The following is a 16,469-nucleotide window of genomic DNA, read 5'->3' on the forward strand; positions in this document are numbered from 1 at the left end:
GGACGGCAAACTGCTAGGGGCGCATGCACGGAGGTGCACGTGAGTGATTGTCTGCTATTATAATTTGCGTCCTTAGCATTGTAGTGACGCCCCCTGCAGGCTGCAGTTACTATCTGCAGACAACCACAAAAGGAGAAGGAGGTGGGAGTGGGGATTGAATCCGTCAACATTGTGACTCACATAGGGTTGACTTTGGTTGTTAATGTGCGAAGAATCTTAATTTTTTTTTTAATTATTACTTGAATATTTAACCTAGTTGTACAATCTATATGTATTCTTTCTATTAAGAAGTAGTTTAATAGTTTAGACCAGACATGTCCAAAGTCTGGCCCGGGGCCAAATGCGGCCCGTGGTCAAATTTCATCCGGCCCCCAGCTTCTGTCATAAAATCAATTACGTGCGGCCCGCACACAGACTTAATAAATTGGTCAGCAGTGCTGCTAGCATTATATGAAGTAGCTTACACACTAAATGCTGCTCCTCATTTACCCACTGAAAGGCAGCAGCACTCTCAGCAACATTACCCCGTGTGACCCTTTACTTCCAATTTTCTAAAATGGGGACAATCAACAATAAAAAGAAAGATGACTGTGACTGTGACTGTTTTTTTTTTTTTTCCACTAAAATACGCAACAACTCTGTCTGCCTCATTTGCAGAGACAGACGCTGTTTTTAAAGAGTTCAATGTGAGGCGATAATACCATACCAAACATTCTGACATGTACGACAAGATTATAGGGAAGATACGCAGCGAGAAATTGAAGCAACTTGAAGATAGAATTTCACAGCAGCAGTATTTCGCAAGAGCCTGAGAGTCGAAAGAGTAAGCCACAAAGGCTAGTTGCGAGATTGTTGAAATGATTAATTAAAAAATAATAATAAAGCAAATGTGACACACAGAATGGCTTGCTTAAATGTACTTAAATATATTGTTCTTCGTAAAGGACGTCAGCCAAGGTCGGCCCCCCACATTTTTACCACACTAAATCTGGCCCCCTTTGCAAAAAGTTTGGACACCCCTGGTTTAGACGTTAAATTAATTTACTTTGTACTTAGAGCAGCACTTTTATTTTGGAAACTGCTCGTTCTTTTATTTTCAGTTCTGCGTTTCCAGGTTCATGCGTCTGCTCCTTCAATGACGATGTGAGCATGCCTTGTAAAGTCAATTAAAGGCGCTGCACATACTGTAGATCAGGAACATACCTCACAATGCTAAGTGGAGCAATAGTTATGGTAAATTTCTTTTTGTGTCCATATTTTTATTGTTCACACTCCTAATTTCATAGTGGTTAGCTTGTTTTTTATTGGCTTCAACTGTTATCATCATATCAAAATAATTAATGTGAGCAGCGATTGTAGTGGTTTGAAGGGAGATAGCGTGCAAAAGTTAAATATAGTTGGTTTATAGTTAAAATGAAGCGGTTTAATGTTAAATTCGCCAAACACATAAACAGAGGTGGGTAGAGTAGCGAAAAATTAAACTCAAGTAAGAGTAGCGTTACTGCAAAATAATATTACTCAGGCAAAAGTACTTATCTAAAAAATGTAATCAAGTAAGGGTAAAAAAGTAGCTCAAGTAATGAGTAACATTGTGCTAAACTGCCTACAATGTTTGATTTAGATTTTTTTTTTTTTTTTTTAAAACAATGTTTTTTTTTTTCAGCACAAAGTTATCTAAATGAACTGATATTCTTATACTGTACTATTACCTATTACATAACCACATTAAGCCAAAGAAATACACTCAAAAAAAAACAAAAAACACTGAATTCCAGAATCTACAGAAATTAAGCATCATTAGTCCAAAGAGCAGGAGTGCCCTCTAGTGGGGAAAACTTATTTCCTATTATGAAACTAAAAGGATCATACCTCCAGTTAACCATTGTCAATTGGTGCCAAGTAAAAACTGGGAAAGAGGTTAAAATTTGCACTTTCGAGTGATGTTGACGGTGGCACACTATGTTAAATACTTCTATTTTTTACAGTGCTTTGAAGACGCCATGTGATTGAACAGGCCGGTGTGATAATAGAATGTCAAGCTTGAGTCTGATGGTTATAATGGAGTCATGTGATTATTATTGCGGCGTTTCATTGGTGAAACTGTTAGCACTACTGTTGGCGTCTCTGGCCCCCAAAACAATTTTTAAAGTAAAAAAAAAAACTGATATGTAAAATAAAGAGGTAAATTGTAATGACTTGTGTAGTCCAGAGTAAGAGTAGCATTTGTTTTTCACAAATCTACTCAAGTTAAAGTAAAAAGTATGGCCATACTCTTCAAAATATATTGATGGGACACGGGGCGCAGGGCCGATTAGTGGGCCAATCTCTTTTAAAGCTGACCGAGTGGAAACACAGACAAAGAGCTTTTTACGTTGAAAATTCTTGAGAATAAATGCTTAAATTCCTGAATTCTTTATAGATGTGAATGTTAAAAGGTCTCGATTCTTGGTTAAAAGCAAAAAAACTGGACAGTTAGCATTTATTTTACGTAAATATTGTGAATTATGACTCCAAAGCCGTAGCGGTTAATTTCTCCCATCAAAATGTTCTCAAATGTAACGGAGAAATGTAACGCTTTACTACCCATCTCTGCACATTAAGAGGTCTGTGAATGTTGACACTATGCTGTTGTATGTATGCTCACCTGATACTAAATGTGTGTACATGTATACACGCCTGCATATGAGCCCAAAAAAGTATTTGATTTCATCTCCTGTGCTCTCTAACCGGAGCCCCTGTAGTGATCAACATATCTGAGCCATCTAGCCACAGATAGAAATTTCCACACTTTATTATTTCTATATTAATATTTTATTAGTGTTTGTGATGTTAAATTAATATGCTCTTACACATATTTATTGTTGTGCACTTTCAATTGGTTTGATAGTGTTAACACTATTATATATATATATATATATATATATATATATATATATATATATATATATATATACAGTATATATAATGCTAAATTTGAATAAATACATAGAACACACACACAGAAAAAATTTTTTAGTAGCTCCCCCACAAAAAACACAAACAAACAAAAAATTGTGGAGGCGCTATTTCGCTTTTTTTCACCTATCGCGGCACGTTTTGGTCCCAATTAACCGCGAAAAACAACAGATCAATGTACTGTGTTTTGATTGTTGGTTTGTGCTAAGTATACTTCATGCTCTGTATTTTGTGGGTCAACCGTTGTTGTTGTTTTTTAAAAAAAAAATTTGTGGTGTTTTTTTGGGGGGCCCCATTGTGTCTTGTTGCCCAGGGCACCATGTAGGCTAGGAACGCCACTGATTGAAGGTTATATTTTGAAGAGAAAAGATCATAATATCTCAAGTCATAACTGCCACACATAAAAGTGAAAAAAAAAAAAACACCTTGATTAATAAGGACTCTTACAGGCATGTCACTTTATAATGGAAATTATATTTGCGGCAAAAGTAATATCATCATCTTGAGGTTCGTATTATATTTGTCATAATCGAATAGGCATAAAGCCGTATTCTTTTGGGAGCACCATTACATTTTGGGACATACAAAGTTTGTTAAAAGAATACATTGTAGCGCAACAAAAGAAAGTTTTTTTTTTAGAATTTTCAATGTAAAAGCGTTAAAAAAAAAAAAAAAAAATCAGCATTTTTTGAGACAAAAAGTCATGCTGTATTTGTTAATAGATCTAATGTGGTGGTTAAGCTAAATACACCTAAAGACTGGACACTCAGAAGCAATGTATACCGAGTGCAAAGATTTTGTTCATCACCTGACCCCAGACGAGCTCTCCCAAGCCGAGGAAAACACACCACATCCATTTCTCCAGGTCCAGAGGTTGGCAGCTAAATGGCTTCCCTCCAAACTGTACAATTATTATCTAAAGACACACATACGTGAATTTGTGGTGTCAAAAGTTACACTTTCTAAATTTAACAGGTACTGTTTTAAAACAATAGTAAAAAAAAAAGAAGTAACTTACCTGCACAGCAAAGGTGCCAAAAACAATGGAGCAGAAGATGGGGTTCCTAAAGATACCCTCGAAGACATTACGCTCGCCGTGTATCTTCCGGGCGTTAATTTCGTTAAAGAGCTGCATCATGACGAAGGTGTTAAAGATGATGGTGTAGTGCTCCGAGGGTGGTGCGTGGAGGGGTGCGTTGCGACCGCTGTCGATGTCAAAGATCTGCTCGCCTGTGGAGGAAAATAAAATATGAAGTCACTTTACAATGTATTAAATAAACTTTCTGTCATAAAGAAACCATCCAGCATTAGTGGTTCGACCGAGACTTGTCGACTTGGGCCTATTGACATACTATCAAAATACAACACAAGTTTTGAACTGGACAGTGATTTTTCTCTTTTGTTTTTGGGTCACATCGCATCTACATTACTGTAATGTGCAGCCAGCCATTTCTCCCTAAGCCAGCTCTAGTTGTCTCAAAATGCTGCAGCCACACGCTCAACTGGAGCTCATAAGATAAAGCGCTCCAAATTTAATGTCCTTTCACTTGCTTCTTGTACATTTTAGGGCACTTGCACATTAGATCAACAGGGCCAGGGTCCAGTTGGAGAGCTATCTCACAACAGCACTTGCAAATGACTTGTAGAAAAGGTCTTGTATTTACACTACGCCAACCGAACTTTTCGAGTAGCATCACCTGGACGAAAGAAGCACTCATTGATTGGACAAATTTAGAAGAGGAAATACCTTTATCGGAGCAGAGTGGAGGGGAGGGAGTGTGGTGTGATGCTGCACGTAATGTAGCATTGGTGCACCCTGGTCTACTTGTATTCCCACGATTTTTGAGCGGACCAGAGTTCATTTGTTTGGTCCGAACTAGAGTTTGGATGCGCGTTCACATTTACAAATTGAAGTGGACTATCTAAGAAAAATAACTCAAACACTGCTAGTGTGAAAGCGCCCTTAGAGTCCATTTTAAACGTATATTATTTTTTGTTTAAATATGTCCCCAGCTCGCTGAGCTGCTTTATTTTTAGGCCCTTGGCAGGTGATTCAAGTCTGCTGAGCAGGTGCTCCTCGAGCTACCAAGGACTAAGCCACATATGTTTGATTCTTAGCTAACGCACAGCCCTTTGTGTATAACTTTGGTTGTTTAAAGTGTTGTATAACAAAAGTTGAGTTATCCATCTGTTCATTTTCTTTAGTACTTGTGCAACTTGTCAGAAAAGTCACAGTGAACTGCAGTCTATTCATTGAAAAAATAAGAACCCTTGGTAATGTCACCCATAGCATTAATCGACTTCTATTTGCTCTGTCTTAAAGCCAACCTCCTGTGGTGACCTCTGGTAATGCAAGATATTACAGCACTTTCGGGGATTCATTCATTACCTTACCCCAGAGGTTTGCCTCTTGAGCCTATCACTGAGTTTGGGTGAAAGGCATAAAAACCCTGAAACTGTCACTAGCCAATTACTGGATATTCACATCCACACGCACATTCACACCAACAGTACAGACAATTTCATGTCCGTAGTTGTTCAACATAGCCAGGGGTGGGTAGTAACGCGTTACATTTACTCTGTAAGAGTAACTATTTGAGAAAAAAGTACTTCTTACGTAGTTACGAGTAGTTTTATGACACAATACTTTTTACTTTTACTTGAGTAGATTTTTGAAGAAGAAACACGACTTTTACTCCGCTACTTTGGGCTACATTAGAGTCGTTGCATTTTTCCTCTTTATTCTATATATTGGCTTTATTTTTGCCAGGGATGGTGACAGTAGTGCTACCTGTTTCACCAATGAAATGTCTCAACAATAAACACATGACTCCATTATACCATTCAGAGGTAACAATGTTTTTTTTTTTTTTTTCCACTAGAGGCAACTCATGCTCTTTGGACAGGTAATGGGTCAAAGTGTTCTAGTCTAAAGCAACTGAACAGGGATTGCCAACCATCGGGGCGAGGATCGGTACCAGTCCATGGCGCATTTGCTACTGGGCCACGGAGAAATTATAATTTGTTAACATCCGCAATCTGGCCTGTGGCTCTTGTCTAATATGAGTGGAGATTTGCGTACGTTGCCCTCTAGTAGTTGGCCGCCATTACTGGGGTGGTTGCATACCTATAGCAGCCCAGTCAATAACGTTAGCTGCTATTGGCTGTGTGCTGCGAGTGGCAACATCTTTGGACAGCTTTTTTATGGCGAAAAAGACACCTGCCTGAAGAGGAGTCTACAACCAAATCCATTCTGCATAACGTGGTGCTTAAAGCTAGCAAACTAGGCAAAAATAGCGAATGCACTCAGAGCATCATACCCCGTGGCAAACTATATTGCCAAAGGCAGAAAACCTTTCACGATAGGAAAAGAACTTATTATGCCTGTGACCGAGGATATTTGCTGTCAAGTTTTAGGAGAGGCTGCTGTTAAAAAAGGTTGATTCAGCATATGGTGAATTTCATTAAGTGCAGGGGAAATACATTTTTAGCCCCGTCATGTCATTTAATATTTACTGTCATTTTCTGCCACATATTAGTCCATGAAAAAATGGCCAATATTACACCGGTATGTGGTGCAAAAAAGGTTGGGGACCACTGGGCTATAGTACAGTATACATTCATAATAACAGTAAATATATAGATGACGTTGTGCTGAGAAAAAAATAGACCATTATTAAAAGAAAACAATCTGACATTGTACGCAGTTACTCACAATGTTACTCATGACTTGAGTTTTCTTTTCAACGAATACTTTCTTACTTGTACTTGAACATATTTTTGGATGACTTGGGAAATATTATTTAGAAGTAATGCTACTCTTACTTGAGTAAAATAGTTGGCTTCTCTACCCACCTCTGAACATATCTAACATGCATGTCTTTCTCATGTAGGAGGGGTCGGAGTACCATGAGATAAAACACACACATATGCAAAACATATGTGAACTCCACATAGACAGGCTTAAAATGTGATTCGAACCCATAATCTCTTAACGGTAAAGCAATTTTTAAATGACAACATGATTTTCCAATGTTAATCTATTGACACGTGCAATCGTGCATTTACTTATAGCTATGATGCATGAAAGGGCAATGGCCCTGCCAAGAAATCTGGCATTTGCTGAATTCTGTACCAACAACACCAGTACCAAAACGCAACCAATCCAGCATAACCTTGTTGGATTTGTCCAGCTAGTCTTATTTTTAGTGAAAATGTAGTCATCATTAACTGAGACTAAAATAGCATAATCTAACACTGATAAAGACGAACTATCTTTGGGAAAAATGCGGAGCAACAACGAGCAATTTCAGAGCTGATTATCAATACTAGAAGAGCTTCTGTAATCAAACAACCATCAGCATGTATTGTATTTCATAGTGCTAGACTTAAAATATAAAAATTAGGGCTGTCAAAATTATCGCGTTAACGGGCGTTAATTAATTTTTTTAATTAATCACGTTAAAATATTTGACGCAATTAACGCACTAGGCCCGCTCAGACAGATTTAAATGTCAGTGCAGTGAAAGGCCAACTTGTTAATTGTGTTTTATGGAGTTTTTCCGCCCTCTGCTGGCGCTTGGGTGTGACTTGCATATGTTATTTGGCGTAATGTCGCCCTCTGCTGGCGATTCAGTGCAGCTGATTATTTGGGTTTCGGCGCGCTTTTCTGACGTGATTATATGTCGACGCGAACTCACACTAATAGACAGTCCTATTCAGACCAGCTAACGTCCGCATCCAGTATTCAGTGGCAGTTCTTATAGCCCCATCACACTGTTTGTGTCTAATACATGCACCGCTTGTGAGTTATATTCCTTCTTTGTTTATACTCATGAGCATTAGATAGTTATTGATGATGTGTATTTGAATTTGTTCACCTATATGGTGAAATGCAGTTACATTGTTAGATGCTTGTGAGCTAATTGGCTAGTGCTACTGCTCAAATGGAAACGTGTGTGTACATTTTATGTTATTTTGTGATTCATGCACGTTATTGACACATTGCCTTGTTATTTTCAGTTTTACAAAAATACAAGAAACGTGCTCCTGTCAAAAAGAGATGACTTCAGTAAAGCCCATGCAACTTTGCCACACCGTCTGATTTGTTTTTGGAACTTATGTTCGCTATCTTTCAATTTGTGTACTCACACACATTGAGGACAGAATAGGGCTACTAGTTTATTTTTTGATTGAAAATTTTACAAATTTTATTAAAACGAAAACATTAAGAGGCGTTTTAATATAACATTTCTATAACTTGTACTAATATTCATCTTTTAAGAACTACAAGTCTTATTATCCATGGATCACTTTAACAGAATGTTAATAATGTTAATGCCATCTTGTTGATTTATTGTTATAATAAACAAATACAGTCCTTATGTACCGTATGTTGAATGTATATATCCATCTTGTCTTATCTTTCCATTCCAACAATAATTTACAGAAAAATATGGCATATTTTATAGATGGTTTGAATTGCGATTAATTACGATTAATTAATTTTTAAGCTGTAATTAACTCGATTAAAAATTTTAATCGTTTGACAGCCCTAATAAAAATATGTCTATAAAAAAGAATCCCACCAAAAATTGATTTTAGGATTGTTATCTGGTGTGTTTTAGATTTCGTCATTGCAGTACGAAGTCGGGGGTGGGAGTGTCACGACGCCTCATGTAGTATGACATATCCATCGACTGCCTATCTGGCATCTCAGACGCCTCACGACCATGTCACAGAAAGTCTGGCGTGTCAATATTTTTCATTGCAGAGCCGCAAAGTCTGACACGTCCTATATGTTCCTCTCCAGTATTTGTTGATGAATATTGACCAGTAATGTAACTTTGAGAACGGCGTCTGCGTTCTCTTGCCTGCCTATTTTTACTCCATGAGAATGCAGATGCAGGTGTAGGTGTGTGACACCTACACGTGTTCCTCCACCCCACACAGACAAAAAAAAACAGTGAGTCCCATTTTCTTGTCTGGTTTATAGTGAATGTGTTGATCCGAGCAGAGCAGACTGTCACTAAGCCTGTAATGATATGAGTATCAAAACCGAAGAGTCACGATTCTGACTAATGGTGTGAGACAATCGGATTGCATTGAAACAGACTTTCTCAAAGGCAGTGTTGTATTTGTTAACGATGACGATCACAAAAATATTTCGTAAACGAACACTTTTTTCAAGACGATGACGAGACGATAACGAGCTAAAAACTTGTTTTGGGAGTCATAACGAGCATTATGCCAGTTTTCCTCTGATGGAAATGCGCAGTTTCTGTCACATTATCACAATGTGTGCCATTTTGTATGTACTTAGCCTGCATTGTAGCAGTGTCACTCATTTGACGTGCTGCGGCCCCCCCAATCCCCAACTCGCCTGTGTCCTCTCCTCTCAAAGCTTGGACACACGGTAAGATTTTTTTTCTTATCTTGGCCAGCGAGAATATGCATGTTGCTTTAGCCGAGGGGTGTCCAATTCTGGTCCTCATTAGAACCTATCCAGCTATTCTGAGTGATCATCGCACACTAAATGTAACTCTTAGCATTAGCATAGCATTCGTCATTAGGAATTAGGCTATTGCAAACGGCGCGCGTCCTCTTAAAATCTCTGATAACTTCTTTTTTTACATGCAGTTCGTGGCGTCCAGGTGGGTATAATTAATTGAAAATAATGTACAGTTCCACGTTGGCATTGTCATTGTAGACGCTACAATATGTCCTTGTCTATCAATGTTAATTCGAAATATTTGGAAACATTTATTTATTTATCTATTTTTGGAGTAAATTTTTAAAATTTTACAGACAAACATATTTTTTGGAAATGTCGTCGAAACCTAGGGTAAATTAGCCTGGAGTTTTCGTCAACAAAAACTAGACGAAGACAAACACATTTTGAGATGACTAAAATATGACTAAGACTAATAAGTATTATCGTCCAAAAGACTAAGGCTGCGTCTATACTGGACAGATAATTTTCTCCAGGGTATTTTGCTGACTATTTTTACAGCTGTCCACACTTTGTTTAAGGTGCGTTCGAGGCCCGCCCTCCCCCCGCTTCTGCAAGGTACGCCTGCATTTAAGCAAACTACACATGCTTAGAAAGGAGAAGCCTCATCTGTTACGTCATACCCCGCGCGGTTTACGTCTGAAACGGAAACTCATTACTCGCCCGCGGCAAATTTCGAAATTACTACACCTTCTAGACTGTCATTATTTTGTGATCACTGTTTATTTCGAGATTGCAATTGAATGCATCACGCAGGAGCGAGAGTGAAGGGAGAGTACGCTCGGCTTTTATGAGCAGGCGCCGAGTTGTGATTGAAATAAATCTTTATGAAACAACGAAAGCTTGACATCATTACTTGGGATGTTATAATCGATACTCAGTTGCGCTCTCACCACTTGGAAAATAACAAATAGAAGCATATGTGTGGCACTGCGTATATTTCCTGGAAGCCGCAACCAGGACTGCTTGTGCATAAAAGTGGCGATCCTGGAAGTGTTGACAGTTTTGGAAGGCAGAAATGTCATGGAGAAAAACTGATTGCGCGCCTTTGACTGGGGGTACCACGCAGGTCACTATTCGGGGTTTAATTTTCCTCTACGCATTTTTATATACAGTACTCATGTTTGGTCGGCACTGAGTTGAGAGGGGCAGCTGGCTGATCAGCGACAACTCGACGAGCTCTGTAAAAAACGCTCATCTCCACCTCTTCCGCGATGGGAGGACCGCAAATAGCACTGAATTGAAGCATATTATTGAGACGTAGTTTGAATGTTCAAGAAAAATGTGTGGGAAAAACAAAGAGGAGCAGGAATGCCACGTCGTGATCCTCCTCCTCCATTGTTTACAATGCTGTCATGCCGCACTAAAAACAACGATTGCATGACGTCCTTTCCTGAATATCCGAATGTTGTACGGAGACAGCAGTCCATATGAGGTGACGCGTAGGCGGCGGGTAATATTACCCGCCTACATTATCCGTCCAACAACTAATATACGGATAATAGGCATACTAGTGTAGCCGACGTGCTGGTCCAACGAATCACACGTTTAAGGCCATTATCAGTCCTAGTTTAGACGTAGCCTAAGATGAAAATAAAAAAAGGCTGCCAAAAACAACAATGCTCAAAGGCAGCCTGTGACAGTTATCGGGTTGCAACGCCCTCAATTTTGTCTTGCACAGATGATGCTTGACAGCCAATAAAATGAGAGGCACATGGTTTCACTAAAAAGGGATGGATTTTGTTGGCCATGTAACTTATTTTTAACACAAAATGTCAGTTCCCACTCGCCAGTTTCCTCCGGGAACACAAATGTTGTGTTCATACAACAATTATTGACATGCAATGGTAAGTTTTAATACCTATATTCGGAAAACACAGCCAACACTATTGACTGCATATGTCTTTGGTGATTCTCATGCGAGCATATTTTGTTTTTTATTGGTATGCTAAGCAGGCACCTTTGACTCGTGCTAGCTTAGCCACTCCAGAGCACTGAAACTAACAAACAATTACCAAACAGCATGGAATTTGTTGAAATCAACTCCACTGACTAATTAAACCTTATGTTGAAAATACTGAACTTCCACTTTAAATTCATTTATAGGAACGTGAATTATATGCAATGACATTTCTCGGCCACCAGGGAGTCACTGCCCCCTCCGAATGTCCCCAATCTCTGCCTATGACACTAGCTGTACAGCGAAATACCCTGCGAATTTTGAATTCAAATGTTCGCCGTGATGCGGAAATAGTCAGTACCGATAAAGAGGAGGAGAAAGATAATGATGAGCTGATAGACGCCATGTCCCAGAATGTTCTTTGTCATTGTGCTGGAGATGAGAGGCTTGTTGCGTCCGTAAGGCTTCCTTCTGAGTAGAGACTCCGTGGGGGGCTCAGTAGCCAGGGCCAGCGAGGCGAAAGTGTCCATGATGAGGTTGACCCAAAGCATTTGCACTGCCTTCAGTGGAGAGTCCTGAGGAGACCAAGACACAACTATATATATTGATGCAAACAGCCCACACATGAACTGTGTTATAACACAATTTTAGATATGATATTAGTCCAGTTTGTGAGTCCACATCGATGGTTTCGGGGAAACTGCTGATCATTGCAGAACATAATCCATTACACGCGTTTGAGTTCATACAGTGGGGTAAATAAGTATTTACTCAACCACTAATTGTGCAAGTTCTCCCACTTGAAAATATTAGAAAGGCCTGTAATTGTCATCATGGGTAAATCTCAATCACGAGAGACAGAATGTGGAAAAAAAAAACAGAAAATCACATTGTTTGATTTTTAAATAATTTATTTGCAAATCATGGTGGAAAATAAGTATTTGGTCAATACCAAAAGTTCATCTCAATACTTTGTTATGTACCCTTTGTTGGCAATAAAGAATGCTGAACGTTTTCTGTAACTCTTCACAAGCTTTTCACACACTGTTGCTGGTATTTTGGCCCATTCCTCTATGCAGATCTCCTCTACAGCAGTGATGTTTTGGGGCTGTCGTTGGGCAACACGGACTTTCAACTCCCTCTACAGATTTTCTATGGGGTTGAGATCTGGAGACTTGCTAGGCCACTCCAGGACCTTGAAATGCTTCTTACGAAGCCACTCCTTTGTTGCCCTGGCTGTGTGTTTGGGATCATTGTCATGCTGAAAGACCCAGCCACTTCTCATCTTCTTTGCCCTTGCTGATGGAAGGAGATTTTCACTCAAAATCTCTCGATACATGGCCCCATTCATTCTTTCCTTTACACAGATCAGTCATCCTGGTCTCTTTGCAGAAAAACAGCCCCAAAGCATGATGTTTCCACCCCCATGCTTCACAGTGGGTATGATGTTCTTTGGATGCAATTCAGTATTCTTTCTCCTCCAAACACGAGAACCTGTGTTTCTACCAAAAAGTTTTATTTTGGTTTCATCTGACCATAACACATTCTCCCAGTCTTCTTCTGGATCATCCAAATGCTATCTAGCAAACCGCAGACGGGCCTGGACGTGTACTTTCTTCAGCAGGGGGACACGTCTGGCAGTGCAGGATTTGAGTCCCTGGCGTCGCAGTGTGTTACTGATAGTAGCCTTTAATCTTGCTTGTTTGTAGGTGACAAAATACTTATTTTCCACTCTAATTTGGAAATCAATTCTTTAAAAATCAAACAATGTGATTTTCTGTTTTTTTTTTTTTTTTTAATTCTGTCTCTCATGGTTGAGGTTTACCCATGTTGGCCATTACAGGCCTCTCTAATCTTTTCAAGTAGGAGAACTTGCACAATTGGTGGTTGACTACATACTTATTCGCCCCACTGTACATCTAAGCTTATGCGTACTTGTGTGATGCAAGCCCCCGTGAACGCAACGATGACGGCGACCACGTTGACCGTGAGCTGGAACTGGAGAAACTTGGAGATGCTGTCGTAGACGTTGCGGCCCCACATCACCGCCTTGACGATGCTGCTGAAGTTGTCGTCGGTCAGGATGATGTCAGAGGCCTCCTTGGCTACATCAGTGCCGGCGATGCCCTTGGTAAGAAGCGTATGAATAACATTTGTGAGACATTTCACTGAATCAAGACACTTCCCACATGGTGTCAAAAATAGATATGAGGCCTTTGGGATAAAATGTTTGGTTTAATAAAACAATCACTTCATAGGGTGCAGAAAACAACTAAAAAAATACCCCAAAGGTGTTCGTTTCTTAGTGCTATTCACCATGGTTACATATATCACATTTAAATGCAATTTCCGCTGCAGATGTCAATTTTCCATAAATCATCAAAATGACTGTTTATTTGGTTTGCATCTTATCAGATATCTGATCAATGTTTGCTGTCTTGGCGTTTCATGGTGCACATTTTTAAGGTAAACAACGCTGAAATTTTGTCAACAAACCTGCTGTACTGTGCTTTTACAAGTACAATGCAAATAAAAGCAGCCACTAAAATAGACTGTGCAGTCTTTATATATACCCTTACTGTGCAAATTATCCGCAACTATTCTTTTGCCATTTTCTCAAACGAAAAAAGTATATACAGTACAGGTAATCCCCGGGTTACGAACGAAGTCCGTTCCTAGGCTGGTGATGTAACAAGAATTTCCGAATAACCGGAATTAACCCTTTATGTACCCCAAAATAACTATCCAAAAAATCCAAGGGTATTGTATTTTGTTTAATGATGGAGGATACACTGCCCTCTGGTGGCAGCATTGGGTCTGGCTGGACTGTCGCCTAATGACTGAGAAGCAGACTCTCTTCTGACATGGATAAAGGACAGCTGCGCTCTGGTTTGGTCCACATTAGGCTGGAAGTTGTTTCAGCTAATGTATATCTGTGTATGCATTTGTAATTAAGTTTACAGCTACAGTTTGTGGAGTTACGTGTGTGTGATTTGCTATGAGAATTGTAAATACGTCTGTAGCATTTAAGCTAGCAGACTTTTGTTAGGAAAATTAGGCTAATTTAATATACTAAATTTACATATTTATCAGACTAGATGGACGTTTAAACACCAATTGTTTTGTGTCAAGTGTTTTATTGTTCAATTGCATGTTGTTTTGAACATAAGTGAACTTATGAGTGTTCCAGCTTTGCAAAAGTGAAGGAAGTAAAAAGCTTCAAAAAGCACAAGTGTTTAATGTCTGTACATCTGAACAACTTCACGTTTAGTGAGGATAGAACGTCATATTAATAAAGTAAAGTAGAAAGTAAGATACGGTGAGGTACAATAAGGTACTGTTTATGTGACTAAAAATAAAATAAATAAATAAAACGACTGCAGACAAAATGGCGGTCGAGACTCACGCGTCGTAAAGTCGAAATCGCGTGAGTCGAGTATGTCGTAACCCGGGGACTACGTGTATACATATTTTGCCGATTCTTATCAGATTTCAAATATCTATTTAGTTTTCAGCTCGTCAAAAGCACAGTAAGACAACACAAAAATCATTTATTAATTTTTTTAGTTGTTAGAGTTTCAATGTCATTTTGCGAAATATCCTAAACAAGAGTTTCCAAACTATCGCCCAGTGTCATTTGTGGTCCACTGATAATTGTTTTCTGGCATTTAGTGGTTTTATCACATAGTAATTGTAGGGATTTACAATAAATATCCTTAACAAGAAATCATTGGTGTGTGGTTGGGGAGATGTTACATTGTTTTTTTTTGTTGTTGTTATTTTATTATTTTTTTTTTTTTTCTTTTTGTCGGGCCCAGCAGTTTTCTGCCGCAAACACAAAAAAATGGCAGCGAACAGATAGCTGCTTCGTTTTGTCATTTAGAAATTTGTTCAAGGTAATCATTTCACAATCAAGTGATTAATTCATGTCTATAATGCTGTGCATGAGCTAATAATAGGAAATTCAGTATAAATATACACAGTTACTGTAACAAGAATTCATGTGCTGCAGTGATGTTATGTCTTCTATTCTCCACCAGGGTGAGCTAATCATCTTTACAGAGGCAACCCTTCATACTGCAGGGGTGAAGAGATACATCTGCAGATGTGGAGTGAGAGCTATCTCTGGGAAGAAAATAGTTTGGGTTACCATGGCGAAACCGACATCAGCTTTCTTCAGAGCAGGCCCATCATTTGTTCCGTCGCCTGTCACTGCCACCACCTGCCTCTGTTCTACCATGGTGCTGTCAATAATACCTGTCACATACATACGGTAGAAACATCTTCGTTACTGTATGCATTCACTGTAACAAAGAAACAACAGTAAAACAATCCCCCCCCCCCCCCGCCCCCCATTTATGGTCAAGAGCTGCATCTGTTTGCGATAGCAATTTGTCCCCTTATCTTTGATCGCTGTACATGTTTTTGAAATAGTGCAGAGCACCAAAACTTAAACTTTATGAGCATTGTTTTGGCAGTAATTTCTATGCCTATGGAAGTGTGAAAGCCTGCAAAACTCATTTCCCTAATACAGTAATAATAAGATCAGATTCAGAGTCACGTTTTGGTGATTAGATAGGAATTAATATAAGATAAAAGCAATTAGAAGGCTATTTAAAGAATAGCTTCATTTTTTTCCCCCAAAAAAATTAGGAATATCGCATCAGATTTTTTTAATACACTGCAAAAACACACTTCCTTAAAACTAGTTAAATTCCCATTTTTTCAGTATAAATGTACTAGAAATAAATGAAATTATCTGCCAGTGCTTCAAGTAAATTTTTACTAACTTAGATTTCTTGAAATAAGAAAAATAGCTCGCTGAAAAAAAAGCTAAACAAACTTATTTTAAGCAATTAATTAGTATATGTAATCTTTAAAAAAGGTTTGAAATGTAAAATGTTCTTAATTCAAGAATATATATTTACTTCACCCCTTCAGACCTGAGCATGCTGCTGAAGGACATGACAGGTTCGCGTCTCTAAATCAATAAATACACTGAATTTAATTTCTATTGCCACTTCTGGGAGATGATTTGACATAACTTTACCCATCGAAATCAAATTATGAGGTTTAGCACGCCCTCTTTGCTATTTTTGGCTC

The 16,469-nt window shown here is 38.7% G+C and overlaps 1 protein-coding gene across 12 annotated transcripts in view; it reads right to left on the reverse strand.

Annotated features, from left to right (window-relative positions):
- atp2b2 (ATPase plasma membrane Ca2+ transporting 2) overlaps positions 1–16,469 on the reverse strand; it is a 329,843-nt gene that overhangs the window by 26,774 nt on the left and 286,600 nt on the right. For all 12 annotated transcript variants that reach the window (XM_057845541.1, XM_057845546.1, XM_057845545.1 and 9 more), the window contains 5 exons: positions 15,517–15,623; positions 13,302–13,493; positions 11,728–11,941; positions 3,974–4,185; positions 3,764–3,871 (listed from right to left, as the gene is read on the reverse strand). In XM_057845541.1, coding sequence (XP_057701524.1) covers positions 3,764–3,871; positions 3,974–4,185; positions 11,728–11,941; positions 13,302–13,493; positions 15,517–15,623 — 833 coding nt within the window. The remainder of the gene's footprint in view (positions 1–3,763; positions 3,872–3,973; positions 4,186–11,727; positions 11,942–13,301; positions 13,494–15,516; positions 15,624–16,469) is intronic.

This window comes from Corythoichthys intestinalis, chromosome 9, assembly GCF_030265065.1.
Source record: "Corythoichthys intestinalis isolate RoL2023-P3 chromosome 9, ASM3026506v1, whole genome shotgun sequence".
Lineage (NCBI taxonomy): Eukaryota > Metazoa > Chordata > Actinopteri > Syngnathiformes > Syngnathidae > Corythoichthys > Corythoichthys intestinalis.